Raw genomic sequence first — 13,807 nt, 5'->3', positions numbered from 1 at the left:
ACCAAACACCATCTGTAGTGCCTCTTCTGGCAAGTAGAGTTCGAACAAACTCACAAACTGGCCTCTGACTGCACTCTGCCTCCAAGCTCAAAAGCTCCCTTGATGTTAACATGGTCGGACACTGTGACAGCAGCCAGGGATCGCACTCGACTCCGCATGCTCTCCCATCCACCCGTTACATGTATTACGCAGTCCTTCTCACACACATACACAAACCCCACATGGGACATGTCACCAAACCCACAATGAAATTCTCTGCCAAGGCCTCCCAGTGTTTGAGTTATTGCTTGTTTCAAATCTATTTTTCACATGGGGCCAATAAGGCTCGAATCAGGTTATGAGACAGAAACCAGGAGCTGTGCATCTCAGCCATTATTAAGCTGTGTGCTGCTGTGAGCTGTAGCAGGCACAAGTATACACATAAGCATACAATTCCCAAGATTAACAGAAAGAAACAGGAGACCTTAAAAACACTGCACGAAAAACAAAGGTTAAACTGAATTAAAAATTGATAGTCAAAATGGAAAGAATTTAAAAGAAATTGATGCAATAAGATTGAAATGATGTAATCTGCAAGATTTGCTAATTTTTGCAAATATGTGAAAATAACTCATTAAAACAAATGTATAAAGATTAGACTGTTAAACAAATTAATATGCACTTATGCCACATATACAGTCCAGACCAAAAGTTTGGACACACCTTCTCATTCAAAGAGTTGTCTTTATTTTCATGACTATGAATATTGTAGCTTCACACTGAAGGCATCAAAACTATGAATTAACACATGTGGAATTATATACTGAATAAAAAAGTGTGAAACAACTGAAAATATGTCATATACTCTAGGTTCTTCAAAGTAGCCACCTTTTGCTTTGATTACTGCTCCACACACTCTTGGCATTCTGTTGATGAGCTTCAAGAGGTAGTCACCTGAAATGGTTTTCACTTCACAGGTGTGCCCTGTCAGGTTTAATAAGTGGGATTTCAAGCCTTATAAATGGGGTTGGGACCATCAGTTGTGTTGTGCAGGAGGTGGATACAGTACACAGCTGATAGTCCTACTGAATAGACTGTTAGAATTTGTATTATGGCAAGAAAAAAGCAGCTAAGTAAAGAAAAACGAGTGGCCATCATTACTTTAAGAAATGATGGTCAGTCAGTCCGAACAATTGGGAAAACTTCGAAAGTGTCCCCAAGTGCAGACGCAAAAACCATCAAGCGCTACAAAGAAACTGGCTCACATGAAAGGAAGACCAATAGTCACCTCTGCTGCGGACGATAAGTTCATCAGAGTCACCAGCCTCAGAAATCGCAGGTTAACAGCAGCTCAGATTAGAGAACAGGTCAATGCCACACAGAGTTCGAGCAGCAGATACATCTCTAGATCAACTGTTAAGAGGAGACTGTGTGAATCAGGCCTTCATGGTAAAATAGCTGCTAGGAAACCACTGCTGAGGACAGGCAACAAGCAGAAGAGACTTGTTTGGGCTAAAGAACACAAGGAATGGACATTAGACCAGTGGAAATCTGTGCTTTGGTCTGATGAGTCCAAGTGTGAGATCTTTGGTTCCAACCACCGTGTTTTTGTGCGGCACAGAAGAGGTGAACGGATGGACTCTACATGCCTGGTTCCCACCGTGAAGCATGGAGGAGATTTGATGGTGTGGGGATGCTTTGTTGGTGACACTGTTGGGGATTTATTCAAAATTGAAGGCATACTGAACCAGCATGGCTACCACAGAATCTTGCAGCGGCATGCTATTCCATCCGGTTTGCGTTTAGTTGGACCATCATTTATTTTTCAACAGGACAATGACCCCAAACACACCTCCAGGCTGTGTAAGGGCTATTTGACTTCACACCTGTGAAGTGAAAACCATTTCAGGTGACTACCTCTTGAAGCTCATCAACAGAATGCCAAGAGTGTGCGTAGTAGTAATCAAAGCAAAAGGTGGCTACTTTGAAGAACCTAGAATATAAGACATATTTTCAGTTGTTTCACACTTTTTTGTTCAGTATATAATTCCACATGTGTTAATTCATAGTTTTGATGCCTTCAGTGTGAAGCTACAATATTCATAGTCATGAAAATAAGGACAAGTCTTTGAATGAGAAGGTGTGTCCAAACTTTTGGTCTGTACTGTACATATATAATGTGCTGAAAACTAAGTAAATATAGTGTCATATAAAGACGGAGTGGAAGGATAAAAACTAAAAGTGTGTGTGGTTCACAGAATACTAAGAAATAGTTTCTTGATAGATGTCAGTCTAGCCCTATACAAGTAGAAAAAGCTGAGGTATTCATATCTGAAACAACTTGTAACAAAAATGTAACAACATGCAAAAACAACAAATATGAAGCAAAAACAAGAGACCTACAATGCAGCGGCGTCACTAAATAAAACAGTCATTAACAATTTGAGAAATTTTTTTCAGTGACATTTCCCAGTTTTTGTGCCGACATAACTTTACAATAGGCTTCCCCCAATACTCTTAGGCACCATTTTTTATTAATTTCAGTAGAAAACATCTCTTTAACCGGTAGAATGTATGAATAACTCCCGCACTGCTCCCCAAAATCTGGCCACGTGGCACCATCGTGTGGTCGAGCCTCGCAACTGCAACTTAACATAAGAGTGTACCGTTGCCAGGCAACACACAGCTCAACAACTAAAAAACAAGGAATTCGCTGTTTTCGAATATGGCCGCCGGTAAGGAGGAAGTGGATTATGTTCGTAAAAACTTAATTCACGCTGATACCGTAAAGAAGGAGCAAAGATATCAAAAACTGCACACAGAGTTCAGCATCAACCCTTTCAGGAAATGTAAGCTACACCTATGTTTTTCTTCTTTTTAGTTACCAACAAAATAAAATAAGTCTCCAAACCTGCTTGACCCTTGGTAAAGAGATAAATCTTCGAGCCTTACACTTCCAAGATTATGTTTGTTGTACTGTGAACGTAAAGAACTACTATTAATTTGAATTTTGAGTCAACAAATATCAAAATCAAATTTTCAGAAGCACTGAACAGGAAAGAATTCCTCACTTTGCTGATAAAATTCTATGTAGACGGTAAGATGGAGGAACAAGATCTTGCTTAGTTCTATATCAATTTTTATTACTTAAGAAATTTTATGTGCCCTGTGGAGTGTAGTTAAATGTCAACTCAGACGTGTGACCATAAAATAATTATTAAGACTATTAAAAGTATTAAGTAGGCAGATTATTATACTGTTAAATACCAGGTTTTAAATAAGCCTGAATGCATGACATAATGTGGAATTGTCCTGTTGTGACCAAAATGTTTGACACAATGAAAATCATTTGCTAAAATAAAAAGTTCACAACAAAGAAAGCCAAGCAGATCTCACTGGTACTTTTGCACTCGTTTTTTTGTTTTGTTTTAGTATACTGAATGCATTTGTATTTAAATCTGTTTAAATATTTGATTCAATACCCGTTTTCTCATGGGTTTGTTGCTTGTATATTGTAGTACATGTCCTCCCAGACAAACCCATGTCCAGGAAACCACCAGAAGCACTATTAGAGGACAGTAAGTTTATTTATACTAGAGAAATTATTTTCGTCTAAATTTCAAAACTCTGAATGTAAATTATGTTTTTTTGCAGCAACCTTTATTGAGGCTTACCGAAGGGTCCACATGGAACCAGCAAAGAAATATCCGGCACCCATCACTGAAAGTCAAGAGATTGGATGGATTGCCGGTCCACTGGTGAGGAATAACACTACATTACCACCACATAATGAAAGTATTGGCATTTTAGAAGTAACCCAATACCGTTTTAGTTTTGTATGGCATAGCCCTGGAACTATGCAAGGTTTAGTCAAATGAGACACATCTGATAGCATAAATCCATCACAGTCATAAGGTTTTACATCCATCTGTCACTCGCAACTGTTAGCTGTTAAAGGTGCTATACATGAGCAAAAAAATACCTGTTCTTCTCAATAAATTAAAATATCATTAGATTTTTTTAAGCCATTAAACAATTCAATTCAATGATTCATTACAGTTTTATATTTCAAGTGTTCATTTTTAATTTTGATTATTATAGCTGAGTGACCACAAACCCAAAATTCTATTTCTCTGAAAAAGAAGATTATGTTTTTTAAACGCGTATGTCAGCCAAATGAAAAGTATGTCCAACCATGTGCTGCACAGTATCCACACTCAAAAATGTTGGCCGGGACTCTCTTTGCTTGAATTACTGCTTCAAAGCAGCGAGAGATGAAGACGACTTCCTTTTAACAATACTCTGTAGATTCTGTATGGGGTTCTGGTCAGGTCAGTTCGCTGGACAATCAAACAAAGTACCACCACGGTCACTGAACCAGATAACGGTACTTTCGGCAGCATGGGCAGGTGCCAAGTCCTGCTGAAAAATGAAATCAGCATCTCCATAAAGTTTGTCAGCAGAGGGAATTGCTGCTGCGCTGAGTTTGGACTTGATTAAACACAGTGGGCCATGACATGACTCCCCAAATCATCGACATTGGAAACTTCACACTGGACATTGATTTCCAAAGAAATACAAAATGTGCTTAGCTGAAAAGTGGACTGTGGACCACTCAGTAGAAGACTCAGCAGAGTATAAGAGTATGAGACTTCTGACGTCTCGGGGTTCAGAAGTGGCTTGACACAAAGCGGAATATTTCCAGGATACGGCTGTCGGTGTGTGGCGGCTCTTGTAGCGCTGATTCCAGAAGACGTCGACAACCACGTGAATCCTACAATCCCTTCAATGCTGCAACCATCACTGTTGCTTTTATACCATTTTCCTAAAGTTTCTGTTTCGCTCAACTTTTCATTATGTTGTGGCCAAAACATAACATGTTTGTATTGAAATCCTGTCAGTAATTATGTAATATTGAGAAATGAATTTTGGGTTTTCCTTAGTTGAGCCATAAACTTCAAAATTACCAATGATTGACATATCTCACTCTATGTAATATTCTGTTTGTATATAACATTCTGAACTTAACTACGGAGTTAAATTTACTTTGAATGATATGCTTCATGTTTTTATAAAAAAAAAAAACTGTCTGCTGATTTAATCATATTAATGTATTTTTTAATTAACCTTGAAAGAAAACAAATCTCCAAATCTTATTCTAAAACTTAATTCTGCCATCATCTTTTCCCCACTAGATCCAAGAGAACCATCAAGACCCAAGATTTAACTTCCGCCGATTCAAGACAGATATCACAAAAAATGCAGTTTTTTTCCAACGAGGCTTAAAATAAACCAAGAGAAGTGATTTATTGTGTTCATCATTAAAACCTTTTCTTTTCCATCTGCGTCTTTGCAAAATAAACCACAAGTCAATATAAAGCACATTACAAACGTATCATACTAATGAATAGGAAAGGGCAAAATGAACACCAGCTTGGTAACAGAAAATGTCATGCCAGATCGGGGGAATCAATTAAGTCAAAGAACTGAATGAGGGAAAACATTAAAACAGTATTCCCAAACTCAGAATACATGGTATGGAGAAGATACTGAAGTACGGTTACAAAAAATGGCTTTAAAACCATCTTATGATGACAAACTAGAAAAGCAAAACTTTGGATTTTAGACCTCTCTATGCAGTTCACTTTTGTCTCGATAGGATCCACCTCACTGTGTGTTTAAAGGGATTTATGTTGCTCTACATCCATGCACAAATCCACATTTGACAATACTGTATGAAACATATACAGGTAACCACAGTCCGGATTGCAGAGAGTCATGCCTAATCCTGCCCAGGAAATGAGGTCCGAGTCCAGTCAGTTTTATGAGCGACCCTTCATTTTCCTGCGCACAGACTTGCCCGGACGTTTCTGAAAACCCAGATGGAAAATTTTAGGTGTCTTTTTAGAAAATGTTTGCCCTACTAAATCAGTCAGTCAGTGTTTTTATATGCATGTGACTCACATTTTTGTTCCCTCCTTTGCCTTTCCTCGCTCCCTTGTCATGAGCCATTTTGGCGCGGAAACCGGAAACATCGTTGAAGCTCTCCTTGGTGTTCCACTTCTTTCCACTCTTTTTACCTCCAAAGCCAAACCTTTGGTCCTTGTATTTTCGCTTTGCATTAGGGCTGTCACAAAACACAAAACACATTGAAGCTTTAATAGAACAAGGAAAAAAAAACATAACATGGAATACACAGCTATTGAAAAATAGGCAAAGGTGAACAAAACAATCACCCCTTTTTGGCAACAGCTTTCTTCGACGCATCAGAAGAATTTTTTGCTGCTTTCTGGTCTCCGTCCAAGAAATCCAGTTTGTCAGTCATTCCTACAAGCGAGAACAAGATGAAATAGGAAACCCATAAAAAAAAAAAAACTGATACATTAGACATACAGTATGTGTCACTATCATGGTAAGAACACCACCATAAAAAAATCCCACCTTTCTGGTACTTCTTTACAGCAGACATCATAGCCTTCTTCTCCTTCTGTCTCTTCTGAATCACCTCTATTTGGACCTGGCATCCAAACAGATTCCAGATAGTTGGTCTTGTTAAACTGAAAAAGTTGCCTTTAAAACTGTGTGAAGGAAAAACGTAACAAACCAACCTTTTTCCCAAACTTCCTCTGCTCACGCAGCTTTTTGGCCTTTTCAGACCTTTCCAGGATCATCTGCTTCGTGATTAACTTTTGCCTTATCTATAGACAAAAATACATGTGCATTTAAATATTTCTAATAAAGCTTTAACAAAAGGAAAAGTTATTTTACTGGACATTTTTGATTTTATTGCAGCTACACACAATGTGCTTTGATTGGTAGTTGTGGTTTTGCACCTTAGAATCCAAACTGTTACTGCACAAATCAAATGACTCATCATATCTTATTTACTCAACACTGCTGCTTTCGCCATGTTTGCTGGTCATTTTGACCGTTCTCCATTTCATACTTTTGCAGTTTGAGGTATTTTACGGCCAACTTTTTCCGGGTTCAAAATGTTGCAGTCTTGTGTGGGATTTTGAACAGACCATGCATGAATCCATACCCAGCAGGAGCATGTTTTGTGGCTCCTTCTCTATTTTTTCTGCCATCTTTACTTGCTGAATTTTCAGGAAAAGACATCATGATGCACGTGGGTTCAGCCCTCAGGCAGAAGAATGCATCGGCCGGGAAACATTCGCTAAAATAAGATTACTTGCAAAGCAGAATATGTTCTGAAAAATTGTTTTCATGATTATTTTTTGTCATGATCGTTTGATGCCAAACAGAGAGAAAGAAATACATTTTAGAACCAAAAAACTATAGTATGAATGGTAGGATATTTAAAAGTCATGAATTTAGGAAAAATAAATACAATAAAGTGAGAAAAATAAAAATAATTTTGGTGATAATATACTATATTCTCCAAGCTAAAGAATGCTACCCTCAGTTTTTTTAACAGATTGAGCAAAAGAAATTGAGCCTTTGTGTCACACAACTCTGGGTCATGCCTTGAGTTTAAAATCTGCCTGAAGGTGTCGAGAAAACATTCCTATAGCAACAGTCATGTAGACGACAGAAACTGGTGCCAACGCCTAAAACTAACCAAAAAAAAAAACAAACAAACAAATAGAAAAACCTTCAAAATGTCCTAACAGTGCTTTCACACCAAACCTGTGGAACGCTTTTTACCAAGCCAGAGTCTGGTTTCGGGTCCAGGTCCAACAGACCAGAGAACAGTGCCCTGGCATGGACACTGCTCCTGAAAAAAAGACGTTGCAATTGCATGACTTTGTCTGGTCTGGTCTGAAAAATCTGTGTGAAAGTAAACCGCGCCAACTGAAGGTGTGGATTTTCTCACTTTTACCAATTCCTGGACCGGCCCGGTAATGAGACTGCGGCCTAAGACCACTTCAAAAGACTACAGGAAAGTCGTGTTCCCTTGAAATTGTTACGTGTCCGTAACAATTGAAATATTCCCAAAGAAGTTTCTAATAACGTTTCTTCTCTAAATATCAAGCAGAGCTTTAAAGCTTTAGCTGTGATGCTCTGCTTGTGAAAGTAAATCTGTTGGGCAATTTCTTGGCACTCAGACAACAATTCTGAGCGATATTCTGCCAGACTGGACACGGTAAAAAAAAAAGAAAAAAAAGAAAGATAAAAAGTAACTTTTGCACGTTGTCATAAATATTTGTATTTTGGGTACAAGAGAGTAAACTAGAATAACGCTCCAACAATATTCACATAAAACAGCCACAAAAGTAATTGAGCACAGAAATGACTAGTATAAATAATGCAGTTTTGCAAGGGAACAGATACTTACAAAGAATCAACAGCTTACCTTCTGCATTTGCTGATCTGACTTGGCCATCTCTGCAAAGTAATCATCAGGCCTCTTAGTGGCTATGTTGTGCACTTTCAGGAGAGGCAGGGCCTCCAGGACTGTAGCCTGACCCTGCCGGTAGCTGTAATTTAACCCAGAAAGGGAGGGCCATTTAGTTCTCTATAAAGTCTGTGGCAAGAAATCCAAGCAAGATTTTTTTTATTAACTCAAGCAGTATATTATGTTTTCTTCTAGACCCAACACCAAATATTTAAGGAGCAGTTTCAGACTGTGTTCTTAACAGCTGCAACTATACAATAAACTACATCAAAATGAGGTGAGATCTTTCCATGTATCCATGCAGAAATTAATTAAATCCTCACAATAAAATCAATGAAACATAAATCAGTAAATATTCACATTCTGAAGCTGTAACGTTTGGGAGACCCATTAGGAGTCATGTCACTGATTCTCTTTGCAGAAGTGTATCACTATGATTGAGAATACAAAAAACTACACCTGATGAAATGAGAGATTAATATTTAAAGTATCACATGAATAATAATCACACTACATGGATAAAAGGTCATGAAAAAGAGAATGAAAGATGACTTCTTTGAAAACAATGTTAAACGTGTCAATGATTGTTGACGGAATTATGATTTTTACACTGATGATTGATGAATGGAAATGCAATAAGGTTTGATATTCGTAGTAAGCGCTTTTGGACTTTGTTAATTAACTATATATGTAAGATCAAAAGGGTAAAGCTGAAATGATGGTTTTTAACTGTAACTGAAGTTTGAGGAGCACTGATGTAAGATTAAAAGTTGCTGTTTAAGATGGAAGATCCTCCGTCTCTCAAAGCCTCTACTTTAGTAGAGGCTCCTCAGTCTCAGCATCAGAGAAAGTAAAGGTTAAGTTGATTCATTGTTATTATTTGATTATTCGGTGATGCTAATTAACGCATATGGAATTTTAGAGGAGTTGTGGAGAGTCAATTATTTCTGTCACCTCATAACTTTTCTTCAATGATAGTAAAAACATCTTAGTGCACAGTTCAAAAATAGTTATAGGAGGTTTTTAAAGGGTTGTCTTAAGCCCAAACTTGTAAAAACGACATCATTGGAACCCAATTCTGAGTCACTAAAACTAACGTAGCCCGGTTAACAAGCTGATAAAGAAGGCTGGCTCTGTTCTGGGGACTCCTCTGGAGATCATTGTGGAAAGACGGATTCTTCATAAAATGAAGAACATTATGGAGAACCCTGATCATCCTCTTCATGAGACTGTCCTACAACAACAGAGTGCCTTCAGTCAGAGGCTTCTTCAGATCTGCTGTAAGACGGAGCGCTACAGGAGATCCTTCCTGCCCACAGCCATCAGCATCTACAACGGCTCTTTGAGGACACCTTCATAATATGAGCTATAACAACATTTAATTTCACTTTGGGATTAATAAAGTATTTTTGAATTGAATTGAATTAGGGAAATGAGCAGCTGTTAATGGTTTTGATTGGCTGACTACACGGGCTACTTAAGTCCAGAAAATCCATATGTTGAAAAAGGATGTGACCTCTGGAAGTAAGCTGATAGGTGTGTCATTTCCCAACACCAGCTTAAATAGATTCTTCAGTAAACCTGTTCAGTGTAATACTCGTCAGGTTAGGAAGATCCAGACCCGTTAGATGGAGAGCTGGTCTGAGCAATCCTCTAAGTATTAGGAAGTAGGATGGAGTGGTTTAGCTCATCGGACAACGAAAACAGTTAGCAGTCCTGAGGCGCAAACTGATTTTATTTTTATTTTTTACATAAATCACTATTACATATACACCTAGAAATAAGCTGGTGACCAGAATCGAATGATTTTCATCATCAACACAGGGGGAAGCTCAAACATCCAATCCCAACAAACCATAGTAAGCCTTACCCACTGACAACACTCTTCGGTCTGGACACAGTTACTGTGTGAAGCTAGCTTTTTCCAGTATCAGGAAGGTGTTTTACAATGAAGTTGAATGAAGCTACTTAAAAAGGAAACTATTTTTTACACAGTTTTATGCAGGTCATTCAGGCAGCAAGCACAGCTGCAAAATTCAGCCACGCTAAACAGCGTACAGCGAAGAGGCCTGTTTCTATCCTTTTGAGCTGTTAAAATCCGTACGAGGATTGTTCTGTTTTGCAAATATAACAAACTAAAGACAATTTAAAATGTGAACTCACTGTTTCTTTGTTTTAAATTAAAAGTTAAAACTCACTCTAAAACCATGAGGTTGACTTCACTTCTGTGACGGATTACAACGGGAAGACAAGAAAATACATTCTAAAAGCTGTTCTTGTATCTTATATCCTAGTTCCAAAAGAGAAATCTGAATCGGATAAACCGTTATACGTCACTGGGAGGAAAAGGAATGAGTCTGTGTTAAATAAATACAAATGGATGCAAAGGAGGAGATTACTGGTTTCGATTTGTTAACCTAATTTACGGTTGGAATTAAATTCAGCATATTTATCGCACCGCGTTTTAACCGGGAGCCACTTACAAGAACATTTCTCTTTGGAAATCGTCATCAGCATCGAGTTCACTGTTGATCCCAGCAGGGACCTTCTCTTCAGGTTTGGAGAGGACGCCTTCAGCTGGCAGATTGGTCATGTCTAACCTCTCTACCCAAGGTAGATCTTTGCGGAAGTCAGCAAGGCACTGTTTCAACCCCCCCTGCATAACAAATATGTAGAACACAGATTCAAGAGTTATAACAAAACTTGCACAAAGTTATATGACATATGCAAGTATTATTATATGCTGTTAAAACGTCCATTAGAAAGTTAGCCTTTTTAGCCTGATTTCAGCAGATCTGAACTAAAGAATACAATGAAGCGTTTACATAGCTGTGATATAAACTACTCACCACATTGTTGACAAACTTCTTGTTCTTCTCCGCCAGAACGTTCATCCCAGGTTTCAACAATCCTTTGCTGAAGGCTTCTTGAAGCTTGGAAATGAACACAAAGAGTTGATTTAACTGAACAGTAAATGTGTAAAAGGTGTCTGTAGTATATGTTTTACATTGTTCCAAAGACCATGAAAACCTCAATACTGTGGAAATAAAACTCTGTCTGTGTCTACATCACTGTAGATATTTACAGCTTTGCAGACTTATCAATATTCCCAAACCTTTTTCACATTAATCACACTATTATTTTTTTTTTATAAATACAAAACAACAAAATATAGCATGCATCTCTATTCAGAAAGCCAACTTTTACTGCATTACAGCTGCAGACTTTGAAGGGTGTACTGTTTTACCTGCATACAGAGTCAGATTGGATTGGGGGTCTGTGAACACCAGGTTAGATCTTGCCACAGATTTTGAGGTATATTTAGGCCTGTACTTTGACTTCACCATTATAACTCATTTATATATTTTGATGCGTTTTGCATAAAGACCAGAAATTACAATTCTGGTCTGAATAGATCATCTTCCACATGTTTGTGTCTCTGGCATGGCCTATGGCAAAGTGGAGTTCTTATGATCTTCTTTTAACAGTGACTTACTTGTTGGGCGGTGTGGTTGCAGAATCAAGGGGTGTGGCATACAAAACAGCATCACCCTGAGCAATATACACAAGTGGAGGGATACCCAAGCCCCTGTGGAGATGTGCTCTGTGTGGCAGTGCAAATGCAATCATCAATACTTTAAATGAAAGCAAGGTTGTTGTTCACCATCCCCAAAAATATCTGCTTCAGTTTGCACCAGCTGATCAACATCTGATCAGACGGATACTGGAGGATCATGAGGCGCTCCACTCTCTCTGCACCAACAATTCCTTCTGTGTCTGATGCTTTTTTTTTTTTTTTATTTGTATCGTATCACTGCGCCACACTCATTCCGCAACCCTGTAGAATCCCTTTTAGGTCACGGAGGTCACGAGATTGTTACCACCATCGGAGGTGGAACAGGGTGTAATATTGGTTCACCAACTTCAGACTTACATTCCATGCTGAAATTGACTCCTTGGAGAAACTTGTAGTTACTATTACATTTAATTTCCCTTTGGGATTCATAAATAAATTTTGAATTGAATTGAGAAACCTTAAGAACACGTGTCGATCATGGGAAAAAAATAAAGTAGCAATATTCGCATCAGTATTTTCTCCAAATAATCATAAAATTAAAACTTGGTATATTGTCATAAAACCTAAACTTGATGTTAAGCTTCTCCATAACTTTATCCCTGGGACTCTGTTCCTTGTCTTCATGTTGATGTTTGTTCTGTAATGTTCTCCAACCAACCTCTGAGCCAAAAACCTTTAAAAAAGGTAACTGCTTACACTGGATGTTATTACGGGTTTCAGATTAAAAAGGTTGAATACATAGACATTTAGATTTTTTTATTTTAAAAACAAATAAAACCATGTATCATTTTTCCTCCCACTTCACAAGTATGTGATATTCTGTGTTGGCCTATCCAATAACTAAGTTAGTGGCTGTAAAAAACGGTTCAAGAAGTATGAAGATTTTGCGAAACAAAACCAAAGATTCTAATGGATAAAACCCAGATTTTCTGAATGAACTCAATGGTGATATCAAGTAAACGTCATTTACTTTCAATTCAATTTTCTTATTAATAATACGAGTGACGAAGAAAACCTTCAAATGTAAATGTTTGTACTCAGTTTTCTCTGTATAATTCTTACCCAGACCTGGACACAGTTAAATGTTAGATCCATGCTTAGGAACCCACAACGGAAAGCGTTTAAAAAAAAACCCACAAAAACATCAGTCTGCGTTTCTTTCGTCTGCAAAACTGCATGCGGGGTCGGACACATAAAGTAAGAATATTTGCTTGTTTCAGAGCAGGATGTATGGCCGTGTTTGTGGTGCTGTTCAGCTAGTCAGCTCCTTTTTCCCTTCGATGCTAACATAAAACGTACCTCTCCATCCGACAGTTCACCGGCTTCTTCCTCTGAACTCTGGTCGTGCAACGACTCCTCTTCTGCGGACTCCATAGTCGGCCTATAGAGAACCATAAGATGAAAAATGTGTCCCCAGCTCTGCAAAAACGTGGATATCTCGATACAGAATGGCACAGCTACTCACATGTATGAAGCAGGTCGCGTGGAGAGGAAGTGAAGTGAAGCCGACCGGAAACACGTGGTAGAACAAAAGTTCCTACCCAGGAAAACTGACAGCAGCACCAACATGACAAGTTCTCACGATCTCAACTAATTTTAGAATGAGGAGAACAATTTAGTAGTAAAACGATCATTGCACAGACGCGATATTTGACTCAGAATCTATTTTCCTTTAAGATTTGAGCTGACATGAGAAGCAAATACACCTGGAGGCGCTGTTGTGCACATTATGCGACATGATGGTAGGCTATTCTTATTTATGTAGACTGATCAGAAGCTTAAATACATTTATTATCGGTATCGGTATATGTCATTATTTAGGTCTTTCAAGTATTTACTTGAAAAATTATTTTTTCTGGGTGGAATGATAAAGAACTGTGAATTTAATTCAC

At 38.1% G+C, this 13,807-nt stretch overlaps 2 protein-coding genes across 3 annotated transcripts; one reads left to right on the top strand and one right to left on the bottom strand.

The window, feature by feature from the left end:
• The first annotated feature begins 2,656 nt into the window (after window positions 1–2,656).
• Window positions 2,657–5,284, top strand: fam183a (family with sequence similarity 183 member A). Of its 2 annotated transcripts, XM_047373903.1 has the most exons (4): window positions 2,667–2,828; window positions 3,498–3,557; window positions 3,634–3,737; window positions 5,175–5,284. In XM_047373903.1, exons 1-4 carry the CDS (start codon window positions 2,705–2,707, stop codon window positions 5,268–5,270), a joined length of 384 nt encoding a protein of 127 aa, XP_047229859.1. In that variant the 5' UTR covers window positions 2,667–2,704; the 3' UTR covers window positions 5,271–5,284. The 2 variants fall into 2 exon arrangements, with proteins under 2 accessions (XP_047229860.1, XP_047229859.1); XM_047373904.1 differs by lacking the exon at window positions 3,498–3,557 and having other exon boundaries at window positions 2,657–2,828.
• Window positions 5,262–13,499, bottom strand: ebna1bp2 (EBNA1 binding protein 2). Its single transcript, XM_047373902.1, has 10 exons — window positions 13,381–13,499; window positions 13,215–13,296; window positions 11,188–11,271; window positions 10,822–10,994; window positions 8,297–8,420; window positions 6,588–6,677; window positions 6,421–6,496; window positions 6,216–6,306; window positions 5,944–6,106; window positions 5,262–5,849 (listed from the first exon to the last, which is right to left on the bottom strand). Exons 1-10 carry the CDS (start codon window positions 13,482–13,484, stop codon window positions 5,802–5,804), a joined length of 1,035 nt encoding a protein of 344 aa, XP_047229858.1. The 5' UTR covers window positions 13,485–13,499; the 3' UTR covers window positions 5,262–5,801.
• Between the last annotated feature and the right edge of the window lie 308 nt (window positions 13,500–13,807).

The sequence above is a fragment of the Girardinichthys multiradiatus genome, chromosome 9 (genome assembly GCF_021462225.1).
Source record: "Girardinichthys multiradiatus isolate DD_20200921_A chromosome 9, DD_fGirMul_XY1, whole genome shotgun sequence".
In the NCBI taxonomy this organism is placed as follows: Eukaryota; Metazoa; Chordata; class Actinopteri; order Cyprinodontiformes; family Goodeidae; genus Girardinichthys; species Girardinichthys multiradiatus.
This window is presented reverse-complemented; position numbering and strand designations above follow the sequence as displayed.

What these genes read in the sequence shown, in the direction of transcription:
- fam183a (XM_047373903.1), top strand. Translation starts at nt 2,705, where the DNA reads ATGGCCGCCGGTAAGGAGGAAGTGGATTATGTTCGTAAAAACTTAATT. An exon ending in CATCAACCCTTTCAGGAAAT is followed by an intron (nt 2,829 to 3,497) that starts GTAAGCTACACC and finishes TGTATATTGTAG; the next exon opens with TACATGTCCTCCCAGACAAA. An exon ending in GATGGATTGCCGGTCCACTG is followed by an intron (nt 3,738 to 5,174) that starts GTGAGGAATAAC and finishes TTTCCCCACTAG; the next exon opens with ATCCAAGAGAACCATCAAGA.
- ebna1bp2 (XM_047373902.1), bottom strand. Translation starts at nt 13,484, where the DNA reads ATGTTGGTGCTGCTGTCAGTTTTCCTGGGTAGGAACTTTTGTTCTACC. An exon ending in AGAAGTTTGTCAACAATGTG is followed by an intron (nt 10,995 to 11,187) that starts GTGAGTAGTTTA and finishes TTTGTTATGCAG; the next exon opens with GGGGGGTTGAAACAGTGCCT. An exon ending in TTCCAAAGAGAAATGTTCTT is followed by an intron (nt 8,421 to 10,821) that starts GTAAGTGGCTCC and finishes GTTAAATTACAG; the next exon opens with CTACCGGCAGGGTCAGGCTA.